This window comes from Terrapene carolina, unplaced genomic scaffold, assembly GCF_002925995.2.
Source record: "Terrapene carolina triunguis isolate 2854851 unplaced genomic scaffold, T_m_triunguis-2.0 Scaffold180, whole genome shotgun sequence".
NCBI classification, from domain to species: Eukaryota; Metazoa; Chordata; order Testudines; family Emydidae; genus Terrapene; species Terrapene triunguis.
In genome coordinates, this window is record NW_020664531.1 from 5,579,679 (window position 1) to 5,592,816 (window position 13,138).

Consider the following 13,138-nt stretch of genomic DNA (forward strand, 5'->3'; position numbering starts at 1 on the left):
ACAATAATTATTAATACACAACTTCCATCATGAAGAAATTATGGATGCAACACACGCAACGTGCCTGACACAAGCCCGCGAAAACAAAGAAATGAAAAATTAACCCAGCTAATAGTACATACTCTCCATTCTTCCACCCACAAGCACATATTTTACAATACCACTCCTACCATATATCACAGACCATGCACTGCAAACCTAGCTTTGCCCTGTTTTTGCCATTTTGCATACACACTTTACTTTTTCCCCAGCACTAACAGTTGTGGAAGTTTGGGGAGTAGGTTATTGTATTGCAAAAAGCTAGTTTGGTAAAAGGCTGCGCATAGATGGGTGATTAAAGGAGGTGATGGAAGGCTGGTATCCCTGTAGGGGCAGAATTAAGGTCATAGTGCAGAGGTGGGCAAACTACAGCCCACGGGCCACATCCGGCCCGCGGGACCATCCTGCCCGGCCTCTGAGCTCCCATCCAGGAAGGCTAGCCCCTGGCCTCTCCCCTGCTGTCCCGTCCCCCTGCAGCAACGCTGCCGCGCGGGGAGCACAACTGCCTCCACCTGGGCGGCAGGGCTGCGAGCTTCTGCATCTCTGAGCAGCATGGTAAGGGGGCGGAGGGTTGTGGGGGGAAGTTAAGGGACAGGGAGCAGGGGGCGGTTGGATGGGGTGGATGTTCTGGGGGGGGACAGTCAGGGGATGGGGAACAGGGGCAGGGTTGGATAGGCGTGGGAGTCCCAAGGGGCCTGTCAGCGGGCAGGGGTGTGGATAGGAGTCAGGGGACAGGGAGCAGGGACAGTTGAATGGGGGTGGGGTCCCGGGGGGGCGGTTGGGGGTGGTCAGGGGACAAGGAGCCGGGGGGGGTGGTGGCTGGATGGGTCGGGAGTTCTGAGGGGGGTAGTCAGAGGGCGGGAAGTGAGAGGGGGTGGATGGGGGCAAGGGACAGGCTGTTTGGGGAGGCACAGCCTTCCCTACCCGGCCCTCTGTACAGTTTTGCAATTCCAATGTGACCCTCAGGCCAAAAAGTTGCCCACCCCTGTCATAGTGCATGGTCTGTGGTGTATTCTTGGTGTGGTAATGGTAAGGTGTGTGCTTGTGAGTGGGGGTGAAGGGTATGTACTGTTAGGTGGATTAATTTTCCATTTCCTTGATTTTGTGGGTTAGTGTCAGGTAGGTTGTGTGTGTTGCATCCTAACTGCTTCACAACAGTTTTTTGTGTATTAATTTCGTAGGGTGTTAATACTTAACTGGGTTGGGTATTGGATGGGGGCGGACCTATGGGGGCGGGGGGTAGAAATGCAACAAGAGAGTATTTCATCCCTTGGCAGTTGCATGTTAGCCCTTCCCTGCTGTAGGAAAAAATTTTATAGAAGAATGTAGCTCCTCCCAGAGAAGCTTTTATGAACTGGCCCTCCACCAACCCCCAATCAATCAAACTTATATACACCTGGCACTGCCGCCATCTACCAATCAGACTTGTGTATTCCTGGCCCCCATCAGGTTTGTGAGCTCAGCGCATAAATTTTTTGAGTATAGTGTGAATAAATGCTAACAATTACATAAGATTCAGCATTTTTCAAAAACAAACTCCCTCTTGCATCAGTCTTCTTCAGGGTCTGCCTCTCTGCCAAGTTATGTGGAAAAAGACAATGTTTTCAAAGAGATGTCTGTCAACAATGAAAAGTTGCTGCAGGGAAATTTTAGCCACAGCCCAAATTCAAAAGTTTCTGATTAAAAATGTATGAGGCGAACCGAAATTAAAACCTACATGGAAAATTCAAACAGCATAAAATTAATCCTGTGTGAAATTCACCCCAGCTGGCCACCTACTTCTAAAGCAGGGGTAGGCAACCTATGGCACGCGTGCCGAAGACGGTACGCGAGCTGATTTTCAGTGGCACACACACTGTCCAGGTCCTGGCCACCGGTCCGGGGGGCGCTTGCATTTTAATTTAATTTTAAATGAAACTTCTTAAAGATTTTAAAATCCTTATTTACTTTACATACAACAATAATTTAGTTATATATTATAGACTTATAAAAAGAGACCTTCTAAAAACGTTAAAATGTATTACCGGCACGCGAAACCTTAAATTAGAGTGAATAAATGAAGACTTGGCACACCACTTCTGAAAGGTTGCCGACCCCTGTTCTAGAGAGAGACAGGAATTTATGCCCCATTTTAGAATGCAATCCTAACTGTGGAGATAGCTCCTAAGCACGTGTAAGATTTTGCAGTTTCCGTGCAATAGATTGTTGTCAATTGTTAGAAATAAAAAGTCCTCTTAATGCCACCCGAGTGAGATGACTTTAACACTGACTTTAACAGCTAATTACAGTCAGGGCCACTCTAGGATTTTTGCCGCCCCAAGCAGAAACAATTTTGGCCGCTCCCCCCCACCCTGTTTTTTTCTTACCCCACCCCTGGCCCTGCCTCAGCTCCGCCCCTTCCCCAAATCCCCAGCCCTGCCGCTTCCTCCCCCCAGGCTCTCAAGCCTAGGAGGGAGGGGGAGAAGTGGCGCGCGCGCCGCGGCCACTCAGTCTCTCCCCCTCCCTCCCAGGTTTGAGAGCCTGGGAGGGAGGGGGAGCAGCGGCGCGCGAGCGGCAGCAGCAGAGGTGAGCTAGGGCGGCCAGGGCACATTTTTAGGGGAGGCATTCTGGCGCCGGCCATGCCGCCCCTAAAAATGTGCCACCCCAAGCACCAGCTTGTTTTGCTGGTGCCTAGAGCCAGCCCTGATTACAGTTCCTGCGTGTATAAAATGTAAATCTCTTCAGGCTAGATTGAGCCTTCAGGCTCAGCCCTGCATATGGGGCAGTGGGTAGCTTTGCTACTACAGGAGGAAAGATATTACGGCTCAGTCACAATTCCTCCCCTGCTACCTTCCTATGCTGAGCAATCGTGTTACTTCACCCTTTGTTGGGTTACTTACCACCACCCCTGTGTCTTGCCAGCTGAGCTGCCTGATGCATGGAGGGTGGACCCAAGTCTTTGCCCCATCCCTGATATTCCCCACTGGCATCTCTTCATGCCCATTTGCTCACAGAGGTAAGGTGAGGGGAAAGTCTTATGTGCACAGCCTTGCTCCCTGAGCCTCAGAGAATCTAGTGTCTGGCTGTCAGGGGGACCCTACTTCCCTGGGTGGTCTCATAGGACTAGACAAAATCTAGCCCCATGTATTTCTGAATAGCTAACCCAACTACATGCAGGAGCACAGGGATCAGGACTGGAATATCATGTTTGTGTGACTTGGGGGGGGGGGAGGAGGGCAGATCTTTCCCGCTTACTGATTCTGAATCTGAAATCTTGAGAGCAGTAAGCAAATTAATACAAGAAAATGACTACTGGTGTGTTTAAATATGCATCATTGTAGAGGAGGAAATTAAACAATCAGAGACGCTTCAAAAAATTATTTTTACCTCAGTAAGTTTTAAATCAATGAAATGAAGTGGAGTTGTTCATCAAATAAAACTAAAGTAAAACTAAAAGATAGAATGCCAAGCAAATACATTACTACAGAATAAGGAAATAAATCAGAGAAGATAAACATTTTTATTGATGTTTATTGTTTAGGACTTTCTCTGATGCCCAAAGAGAAAACAGTGGATGGAATTCACCTTAGTACAGAGGGTTAGCACCATCTCCTCCATATCACGTTATTATCATTGCTATGAATCTGTATTTCAGTCACACCTAGAGGCCAACCACTGTGCCATTTACAGACAAAGGCTGGGAAATGTTATCTCCATTTGGCAGACTGGGAACTGAGAGAAAGAGAGATTAAGTGACTTGCCCAAGGTCACACAGGAAGTCTAGGGTGGAGCTAGGAATTGACGCCAGAGCTCTTCAATCCCGGTTTAGTGCTCTACCCACAAGACCAACCTTCCCTTCAGTGCCCTGTATGAATGCTTATGGTGAAATCCCTTTATCCATATAAATCCCATGGTCTTTGTGTGAGACGAATTACCAGGCAAAATTCTCCAGCCTCTAACACAAAAAAAGGCTGTATAAATAGAATATATGCTTTCTATGAAATGAAGGAACTCTAAAAGTAATATTGTCCATTTTAATATTTAATTGAAAGCAATCCCTTGTAATACTGTATTTAAATATGTTTGCTTGGATGCATGTCAGGTTAAAATTACACTTAATAAGATAGTTTCGACAATTTTCTTTTGATTCCACCATCAGTTTGCTGTCAGCTGTCATAGCTGCCTAAAGTAAATATGCATTAGGAAACAGGAAAATTTATGACAGAAAAAACTGTGGGTAAATAAGTGGAGACAGAAGATAAACAAGCAAGTGCTGTAGTTTGGCTGTCACTGGATCAGTTGAGTTACAAGTAGAGTGTATTTTGTTTATCTTGATAGGAGATCTAAGCTTCACAAGGAATTTAATAGCAAATACTGAGAAGGTGGCAACTAGAACTTCATAGTACAGTTTGCAAAACTTGAATCTCGGACCACGTTCACAAAAAGGTTTGCTAAGAGGAACAGACTTTTCAAATGAACTTTAACCCAGTTTCAGATGACCCTGGCACAATATAAATTGAAGCCATGTATAACATCTGCTTTAACCCTGAATTTTTTTCTGGATGAAATTAGGTTAAACATAATCTTTGACTGAATTTTGCTTTGAGTGTTTGGATTCATTCAAACCTGAAAATCAAATCAAAACTTCATTTGGTGCTGAAAGTTAGGAATTAAAACACTCACTCCTTGTAAGAAACAAAACATTCTATTATTATTGTGGTTTAGATCTTGGGTAAACTTGCCATTACCCCAAGAGACCAGAAAGAGAAGTTTTTATAGGAGCAAAAGTGAAAGGAAATAAAACTGAGAGCAATAAGAGAAAATAAATCAGCTTTACAAGTGTGCTATAGACAATGACATAGGGGGTCCTGACGATGGAAAATCCACCTCTGGGGAACAGTGTGGTGGCAGCAGCTTTTCTACTGCTGGGATCATTTCTCTTACACCGATAACAGAACAGGGAACTGCCCATCTAGCACAGAGCTGTTTGTATTTGTATTTTGCAACTAGCATGAAGTAGCCAGATTCTAGGCGAAAATCCACTATTGGATACTGAGATTTTGATTCGCTGGGGGCTGGGATGAGATCACCAAATCTATTTCATTAGTGATATGAATCAGGGTTTGAACTTTTCCAAAAGCTTGGGAAGGCAAGAACCTTAACTGGCTATGTCACCTGTCTGAAATTTTTAAAGATCATTTCTCTGCAGTTGGCAATGTGTAGAAACGATGAGTCTTGGGAGAAAGAGACAGGAAGGTGATGGAAAGAAACGTTCTTCTCTAAAGATCTGATACCATCTATTGCAGGTCTGTAGCAGAAGCCACTGAAGTGGATCTCAACATGAGAGTTGGACTACACACAGGCAGGGTGCTTTGTGGGGTCCTAGGTCTCCGCAAATGGCAATATGATGTCTGGTCAAATGACGTGACTCTAGCAAATGTAATGGAAACTGGAGGATTGCCTGGGTAAGTCTCAGAGAAAAAATTCAGAGTCCCTGAATGAGAGCATCAATTATTTCTCTCTTTAACTGAAAGTATTTTGCAAAGCCAATTACTATAATAATTGATACGTAAGGGTGTTTCAGATTAAGAACTCTCATAGGCTGTATTACCTGCTGTTCAAACATCTCCTAAGGAACACTAGGGTTGAGTGACCTGTAGATTTCTGTTAGTAAAGGTTCAGAGAAGTAAATGTGAACAACATTCTGTTAAAATGTAAATGTCCTTTGAATAAGCTTTTCACTAGAAACTGCCAAATATGAAGGGTAGGAATGAGGCAATGATAAAATTTTAGTCAAGAAAGAGCTAAATACTCCTTTCAGTAAAATGGAGTTACCTCAGTGTAATGGAGGGGAGGGTTTGCCCATCTCTGCCTCCAAATATGTGGCTTAGTATTACCATTACAAAGTCAGATTTTCAAAGTTAGTCATGCCCAATGCCATGCAAACATTAGTTTGTGCTTAAAATATGTATCCAAATACTAGGCGTATGTGTGCAAATCATGTATTTGCATGTGCTCTTGGAGAACTAGTAATTTAACTGGGTATGGGCACAAGCAGGTACTGAAATTTCAAGGATGCATTGAGCTTTCTTGAGTACAAGTTAAGTGCATGCAAGCATGTTAGAACACGACCCCCTGTATCAACTGGAGATTTGTTGGATTTTTACAAAACAATTTGTGTTCTGCTGAACAGGGAGAAGTGGGGCCTGCTAATTCTTGTGGGTAAGGTGGGAAATTTCCTACTTGGCTGACATTTGTTTACTATAGATGATTTTGGTAGTTTAGTTTAGTTTGCTTTGGAAACTCTTATCTTAAGGCATCACAGTAAAAAGAATTTGAAAAGATATTTAAGAGAAGTAATACCTTTACAGTTAATTTCTATGAAAATGTTCCATGTGTAAAGGGCGACATAGAAGAAAGTATAAAAACAGTTACAGGAAAAATAGGGAGAAACCGAGCTGGCATTGTTGGGAGAACAGAATGGATGGGGGCAGCTAATAAAATAGGTTGGCTAAATTGAGACCATCAGGGTTTGTCTACATGGGGACATTCAGGAAAATTAATCCAAATTAACCAACTGTGTGTATGTAAAGTGGATTAAACTTCATTAAACCCCTGTGTGGACCCTCTTATTCAAAATTAAAGTGACTGTAATTCAGTGTAGCTTATTTCACTTCCAAAGTGAATTAAACTAAACTGAATTAAGGGCACTTTAATGCTGATTTAGAGTGTCCACCCAGAGTCCTAATGTGGTTTAACTAATCCACTTTGAAAGTTAATTGAGGTTCAGTTTCCCGATTACACTTATGCAGACGAGCCCTCAGAGTTGTAAATGGACGGGAAAGTGAATACAAAAGCCTGACCTTTATATAGCAGAAAAGGAACAGCCATTAGTAAGATTTAAAGAGTGGGGTGGCATGCATCAAACAGAGGGCCAGTATCTCCAGCAAGTGCTTTAATAAATACTTAGAAAGCTAGAGTACTTGAAATATAACATGTATGCCTGTATGCTTTGTAAAATCAACAAGACTGCAATTTGAGGTGATACTCTATAGTTACTTACATTTGTTCAAAGCATCTGCTAAATTTAGGAAGTTTATATGCTAAAAACACCTCTGCATTCTAGTTGGTTGCGAGAATTTAGCTGCCCTACAACAAAAGTTCACCTACTGTTTGTGCATGTAATTCACCTTTGTGTTGGCCCTCTGCACAGTGGTGGATTTCACCCAAATGAATAGGTCCTGGCTCATAATGCATCATTGCTTTAAATTCTTTTTTCCTGTCTTTCTCTCTAGGAAAGTTCACATAACAAAGACCACCTTAGAGTGCCTAAACGGTGACTATGAGGTAGAACCAGGGTATGGCCATGAAAGGAACAGTTTCTTGAAGAAGCATAATATTGAAACATTTTTTATTGTGCCATCCCATCGGAGGAAGGTAGGCTTCACTAATTCTAGCTTGTTCCATGGTGTAATTTCATAGTTTAACAAGTATATTGTGAAACCACCCTTAAAACAGAGGCAATATCTATATATATATTAACTATTGAGACAAGGTAGGTGAGGCAATACCTTTTATCAGACCAACTTCCGTTGGTGGAAGAGACAAACTTGTGAGATTCACAGAGCAATTCTTCAGCTCTGTGAAGCCCAAAAGCTTGTCCCTTCCACCAACGGAAGTTGGTCCAATAAAAAGTATTACCTCACCTACCTTGTCTCTCTCATATCCTGGGACCAACACAGCTACAACTCTGCAAGTAATGTCTTAATTATTAACAGTTCTTCAAACCGTCCGTGAAAATAGGATCTTTTATTTTGGAGGGAGGGGGACATCATACATGATTAGTTCTGAAAATTGATCATTCTCTGAAAAATAATCTACTTTTAAGTATGAACTGTCAGAAAAGCAGATGGTTCATTCAAACCGTGCAACTGTACTGTCAAATAGTACGTGATAAAATATCACCCCAGTGACTGAAGTTCATTCTTCTCTCCCTCTTTTCTTTTATATAAGCATTTCTGAACATCAAACCTTCCATCTTTGTACTTTTTGTTTGTTTGTTTTTGTTTTTTGTTCTCCCCTCTCCCATGTCCACATTTGGACATGTTTACATTCCCAATCATGCTCCCCTAACCCTTCCTACAATAATGTGTGATACTAGTGGCCCATTTACTAGGCCTGAAGGAGTCCCCAGGGGATAGAAGCAGCAAAAATAGTGATTACAGTCATGTCTTGCCTGCAGCAGAAAAGTAAGTGAAATGAACTCACCCATAATTGACCTAACATACCATGGGAGTTTGAAAAAGTTGCCATGTGAGCTCTACAGCACAGGCCTAGTTATCTAGGTCAGGGGAAGAAGCTAGAGTTAGCCAGCCCAGTTTTGAGTCCATATACCATTGCATCAGTGTTTGCTAATCATTCAAGCGCCTTAGAGCAAATCTTAAAAGGGTAGCACAGCAAATACTCAATACTCTGCCCAGTGTGTTCATTCTCCTCCTCCTGATGAGCTGAGCTGCTCCTGAGGCCTCAGATTCGTTGCCCCTGTTCATTCATCCACTTCAGCCACAGTCCCCACATGCCCTCAGTATCCCCCCCCCTCCAATCCACAGCCTTCCCAAAGCTCTGCTCCCCCATCCCTGTTCCCCTCCTCTGCCCCCTGCCAGATCTATTGAGATGTGGTGGGGGGTGAAGAGCAGGCTTGTGTGCAAAGAAGAGGCACTTGTGCTTTCCTGACCCTTCTCTAATACTGTAGAGAATCTGTGGCCCATTTGACAGCTAGGGTCTCTTTCTCTATAGTCAAGTAACGGGTCTCACCGGGGAACAGTTTTCGCCTCTGGTATAATATCGGATGTTCCTCTCTGGTGTCTCCTTGAGACAGTACTGCCCCGATCCCTACTTCCGATGCGTCCGTCTGCAGGATGAAGGGTTTCTGAAAGTTGGGATGGACCAAGTTCGGCTCCCGGGTCAGCCGTTCCTTTAATGCCTGAAAGGCTGCCTCACACTCCCAAGACCACTGAACTCTCTGGGATTGTGATTTCTTCATCAAGTCAGTCAGGGGGACCGCCAAATTCACAAAATCTGGTACAAAACACTGGCAATATCTGGCTAGGCCAAGGAATTGCTGAACCTGTCTCTGTCGTCGGCATGGGCCAGTTCTGCAGCGCTTGTACCTTCCCAACTAAGGGTCACAGCTCTCTGCTCCCAACAGTATAACCTAGGTATGTTACTTCGTTCTGCCCAAGTGGCATTTCGTTGGATTCGTGAGTCCAGCCTCCCTGAGCGCATGTATGAATTTAGAGAGGTGTTGAAGGTGGTCTCCCCAGCTGGTGCTATATATGACGATGTCATTGATATAAGCGGTGGTGTACTGCCCATGTGGTTGTAATACCCGATTCACGAGTCGCTGGAAGGTGGCCACTGCCCCATGTAGCCCAAATGGCATGGTTATAAATTGATACAGGCCAAAGGGGGTTGGGAAGGCCATTTTTGAGCGTGAGTTTGGGGTCAGAAGGATTTGCCAATACCCTTTGGTGAGATCCAAAGTAACCTCTCGAGGAGTTCGTTGACCCGCAGTATCGGGTAGACATTGAATCAGGATATACTGTTCACCTTTCTAAAGTCAATACAAAACCGGATGGACCCGTCTGGTTTCAGGACTCGGACTATTGGGCTTTGCCACTCGCTATGAAATCTATATCCATCAAATCTATATCCAGCATGACCTCCAGTTCTTACATCTTCTTGGGCAGAGGTCGGTGGAGGTTGCGTACCTTTTGTCCTGGTATGGTGGCAATATGAGCCGACAAGACATCTGGGTAGGACCACAGGAGTCTTTGCAGTTGCTCTCTCTGGGTCTGGACGAGTCCTGTTCCTATCAACATTGGCCCATCTTCAAAGGATTCATCAACCAGGGGTCCTAATTCTGGTTCAGGGGTGTAGGGTGTGATTAGTAAAGCCTCCCTGCTCCTCCAGGACTTTAGCAAATTGACGTGATACGTGCATGTCCTGTGGTGCCAGCCTGGCAGCTGGACCTTATAATTGACCAGCCCAGTCTACCACGTGATTTCAAAGGGGCCTTGCCACTTAGCCAATAGTTTGGATTCGGTTGAGGGCAGCAGGATTAGGACCTGGTCTCCTGGTTCAAAGCTCAGCAGCCTGGCTCCCTTGTTACACTGTTGTGCCTGAATCTGCTGCACCTGCCTCAGATTTTCTCTGGCAAAGGTCCCTACCATCTGAAACCTCTCCCGCAGCTATATCACATGATGGACAACCCCCCCTCGCCTGTGTCTCTTGCCCTTCCTGGCCCTCTTTCAGAAGGTTGAGGATATCACAGAGGATATCGCTTCCATATAAGCGTTTGAAGGGGGAGAACCCCGTTGATGCTTGGGGTACCTCCCATATGGCAAACAACAAGGCTGGGAGTAGTGTATCCGAATGTTGCCGATCCTCTTCCACAAATTTGCGTAGCATGCTCTTTAAGGTCTTGCTAAAACATTCTACCAATCTGTCTGTCTGGGGATGGTATAGGGAAGTTCTGAGGGCTCATATATCTAAGAGATGGCAGAGGTCGGCCATCAATCGGAAAGTCACGTTTGTCCCCTGATCTGTTAAGATTTTGTGGGGTATCCTTACCCGTGCAAAGACCTTGATGAGCTCAGCGGCTATCTTAGGGGGCGTGGCAGTCCATATAATGGGACTGCTTCTTGGTAGCATGTCACGTAATCCACTATCATGAGGATATACCAGTGGCCAGAGGAACTGTTGTCTAGTTGGCCTACCAAGTCAAGTCCTATTCACTCAAAGGGGATCCTAACCACAGGGAGGGGATGAGGGGCCCTTTCAGCACTCCTTTTGGGTCCATGCATTGGCACTCTGAACATGAGGCACAATAATTCTTCACCTCCTGGTGGATATCCAGCCAGAAGAACCACCGTACCACCCGTTGGAGGGTCTTTTCTCTTCCAAGGTGCCCTGCCCAGAGCACCAAATGGGCGAGGTGTAAAAGACCCTGGCACAACCTCCGAGGGACCAGCAGCTGGCGAAGCAATTCTCTAGTATGTGGCTCTTCCACCAGGCGATAGAGGTGGTCATGCCATATTTTGAAGCATGGGCCTTGGGGTTTTTTGGGGAGCACCCCTCCCCTCTTGATCTCTAGCGGTAGCCTGCTCCCAGGCATGACTAAGCGTAGGGTCCTCTCATTGTTCCCAGATAAAGTTGCCATCTTGTTCAAGCTTTGTTCGTGCATCATTGACGGAGGAGTCTGTTGGTGTAGGTGGGGGCACCGAGATCATGGCAGACTTGGAGGGCCCTTCCCCTGGGTTGGCATCCCGATCCCTCACAAGTAGCCCCTTTTTTGTTGGCCCTTCGTCTTCTCCTGTCGGACGGTACTGAGAGGGCTCTTGCAGTAGTTCTAGGAACCACGGCCAGTCCCGCCCCCAGAATCACTGGATAGGCCAGCTTAGGAATCAAGCCTGACTGAGAGGGCCGTGCTTTGGTGGTATATCTCCAGCATCACCCGGGCAGCAGGATACAAATGTAGGTCTCCATGGACGCATTGGATGTGGATGGGGGACCCGTCTGGCTCAAGGTCTGGTACCAGGTCGCCTCGGATGAGAGTTTGGCTACAGCCAGAGTCAATCAGTGCTGTTGCAGGAACCCCTTCTATGAGCACCAGGACCTGAAGCTTCTCTGGGCCCCTCTTCCGAGCCCAGGAGCTGGCTACCCAGAGCTGCCCGTAATTGCAGTCCATATAGGGGCCATCGTGTCGGAAATGCCCCTCTTGACCACATTCATAACAACGGTCTCGGCCCCTCTGGGTAGCGAGTCCATTCTAATCGGGTTGGCTCCGATGAGTGGGCTTTCATCCCACCGTGTAAGGTCTCGAATAGCAGTCGGCTTCAGATTCATGTCAGTGTTCCTGGTCGGGGCTCTCGACAGGAGTTGTAGTCCTCCCAGTGGGGCCGGGAGGGGTTTCCCTTGGCTGGCCGGTCTTTCCGCCCAGGTTCCTCCATCTTATGGGGTTGGGATTCCGTAATTTCGGCCACCAAGTAATCCTCCATCAGTCCAACCGCTTCCGTAAGCATTACAGGGCAGTCTCTATGCACCCACTCCTTCCCCCTGTTCTGGAGGATTTGGGTGAACTGTTCCAAAATTACCGCTTCTGCCAGTTGAGCACCAAACCGCTTGTCAGGCTTTAGTCATCGCCAGGTGTAGTCCCGGAGACATTGAGCCACCGCTCGTGGCCTAGCCCCTGCAGGGTACCATTTCTGATTAAAGCACTGGCGGTATGTCTCGGGGCTGATATCGGTCTGGTCTAGTGTGGACACCTTCACTTTTTCATAGTCCACGGCGTCCTGGTGGTCAAGGTTGCGATAGGCCACCTGGGCTGGCCCCGTTAAGTAATGGGCTAGAAAGGTATCCCACTGTCCCTGATAACGCCACTACTTGTTGGACTCGCCTTTGCTGTTGGACTTGCTGCTGGATGGCCAACTCCTGTTGGTGGCTAGTAATCTGTTGCAACACCTGTTCATATTGCTGCTGCTGTTGTTGTGCTACCTGTTTTTGCTGGCTTTCTAGGAGCCATTTCAAGACCTTGTCCAATTCCATGTTGGCGTCTACTAATTTCAGGTAACTAGAACGCTTGGGATGTCAAGGGAAGAACCCGTACCTCCCTCAGATCTACTATTTTAGGCCTCTCCTCAGGCCTGGGGTGTTGCCCACATTCTCTATCACCTGTGACATGGTTGGGGGGACCCCATCTAGTGCAGAGTGAGTGCGCCTCGTCTCCCTTAGGGTGTAGGGGCAGGGTGTGCATAACCTGCCTCTATGTCTCCATAGTCAAAGTCAATATACTCGCCTCTGTTAGCAGGGCAATGAGGCCTAGTGGCCAAAGTCAATGTATTCGCCTGCCTCCACAGGGCAGTAAGACCTAGTGACCAAAGTCAATGGATTTGCCCCAGTCCGCAGGGCACCAAGGCCTGGGGACCAACGTCTCTGCATCTGCCCGTTAGCAGGTCAGTGCAGCACAGTGGCCAGAGTCAATAGGTTTTCCCCTGTAATAGGGCAGTAGGGGCTAGTCAATTGATTCGTCTCTGTTCACAGGGCAGTAAGGCCTAGAGGC

The 13,138-nt window shown here is 46.3% G+C and overlaps 1 protein-coding gene across 1 annotated transcript in view; it reads left to right on the forward strand.

Annotated features, from left to right (window-relative positions):
* The window catches only part of LOC113407031 (adenylate cyclase type 1-like), a 220,507-nt gene that overhangs the window by 140,180 nt on the left and 67,189 nt on the right, over positions 1-13,138 (forward strand). The window contains exons 7-8 of the mRNA XM_026654114.1: positions 5,325-5,483; positions 7,314-7,455. Of these exons, the coding sequence (XP_026509899.1) occupies positions 5,325-5,483; positions 7,314-7,455 (301 nt within the window). The remainder of the gene's footprint in view (positions 1-5,324; positions 5,484-7,313; positions 7,456-13,138) is intronic.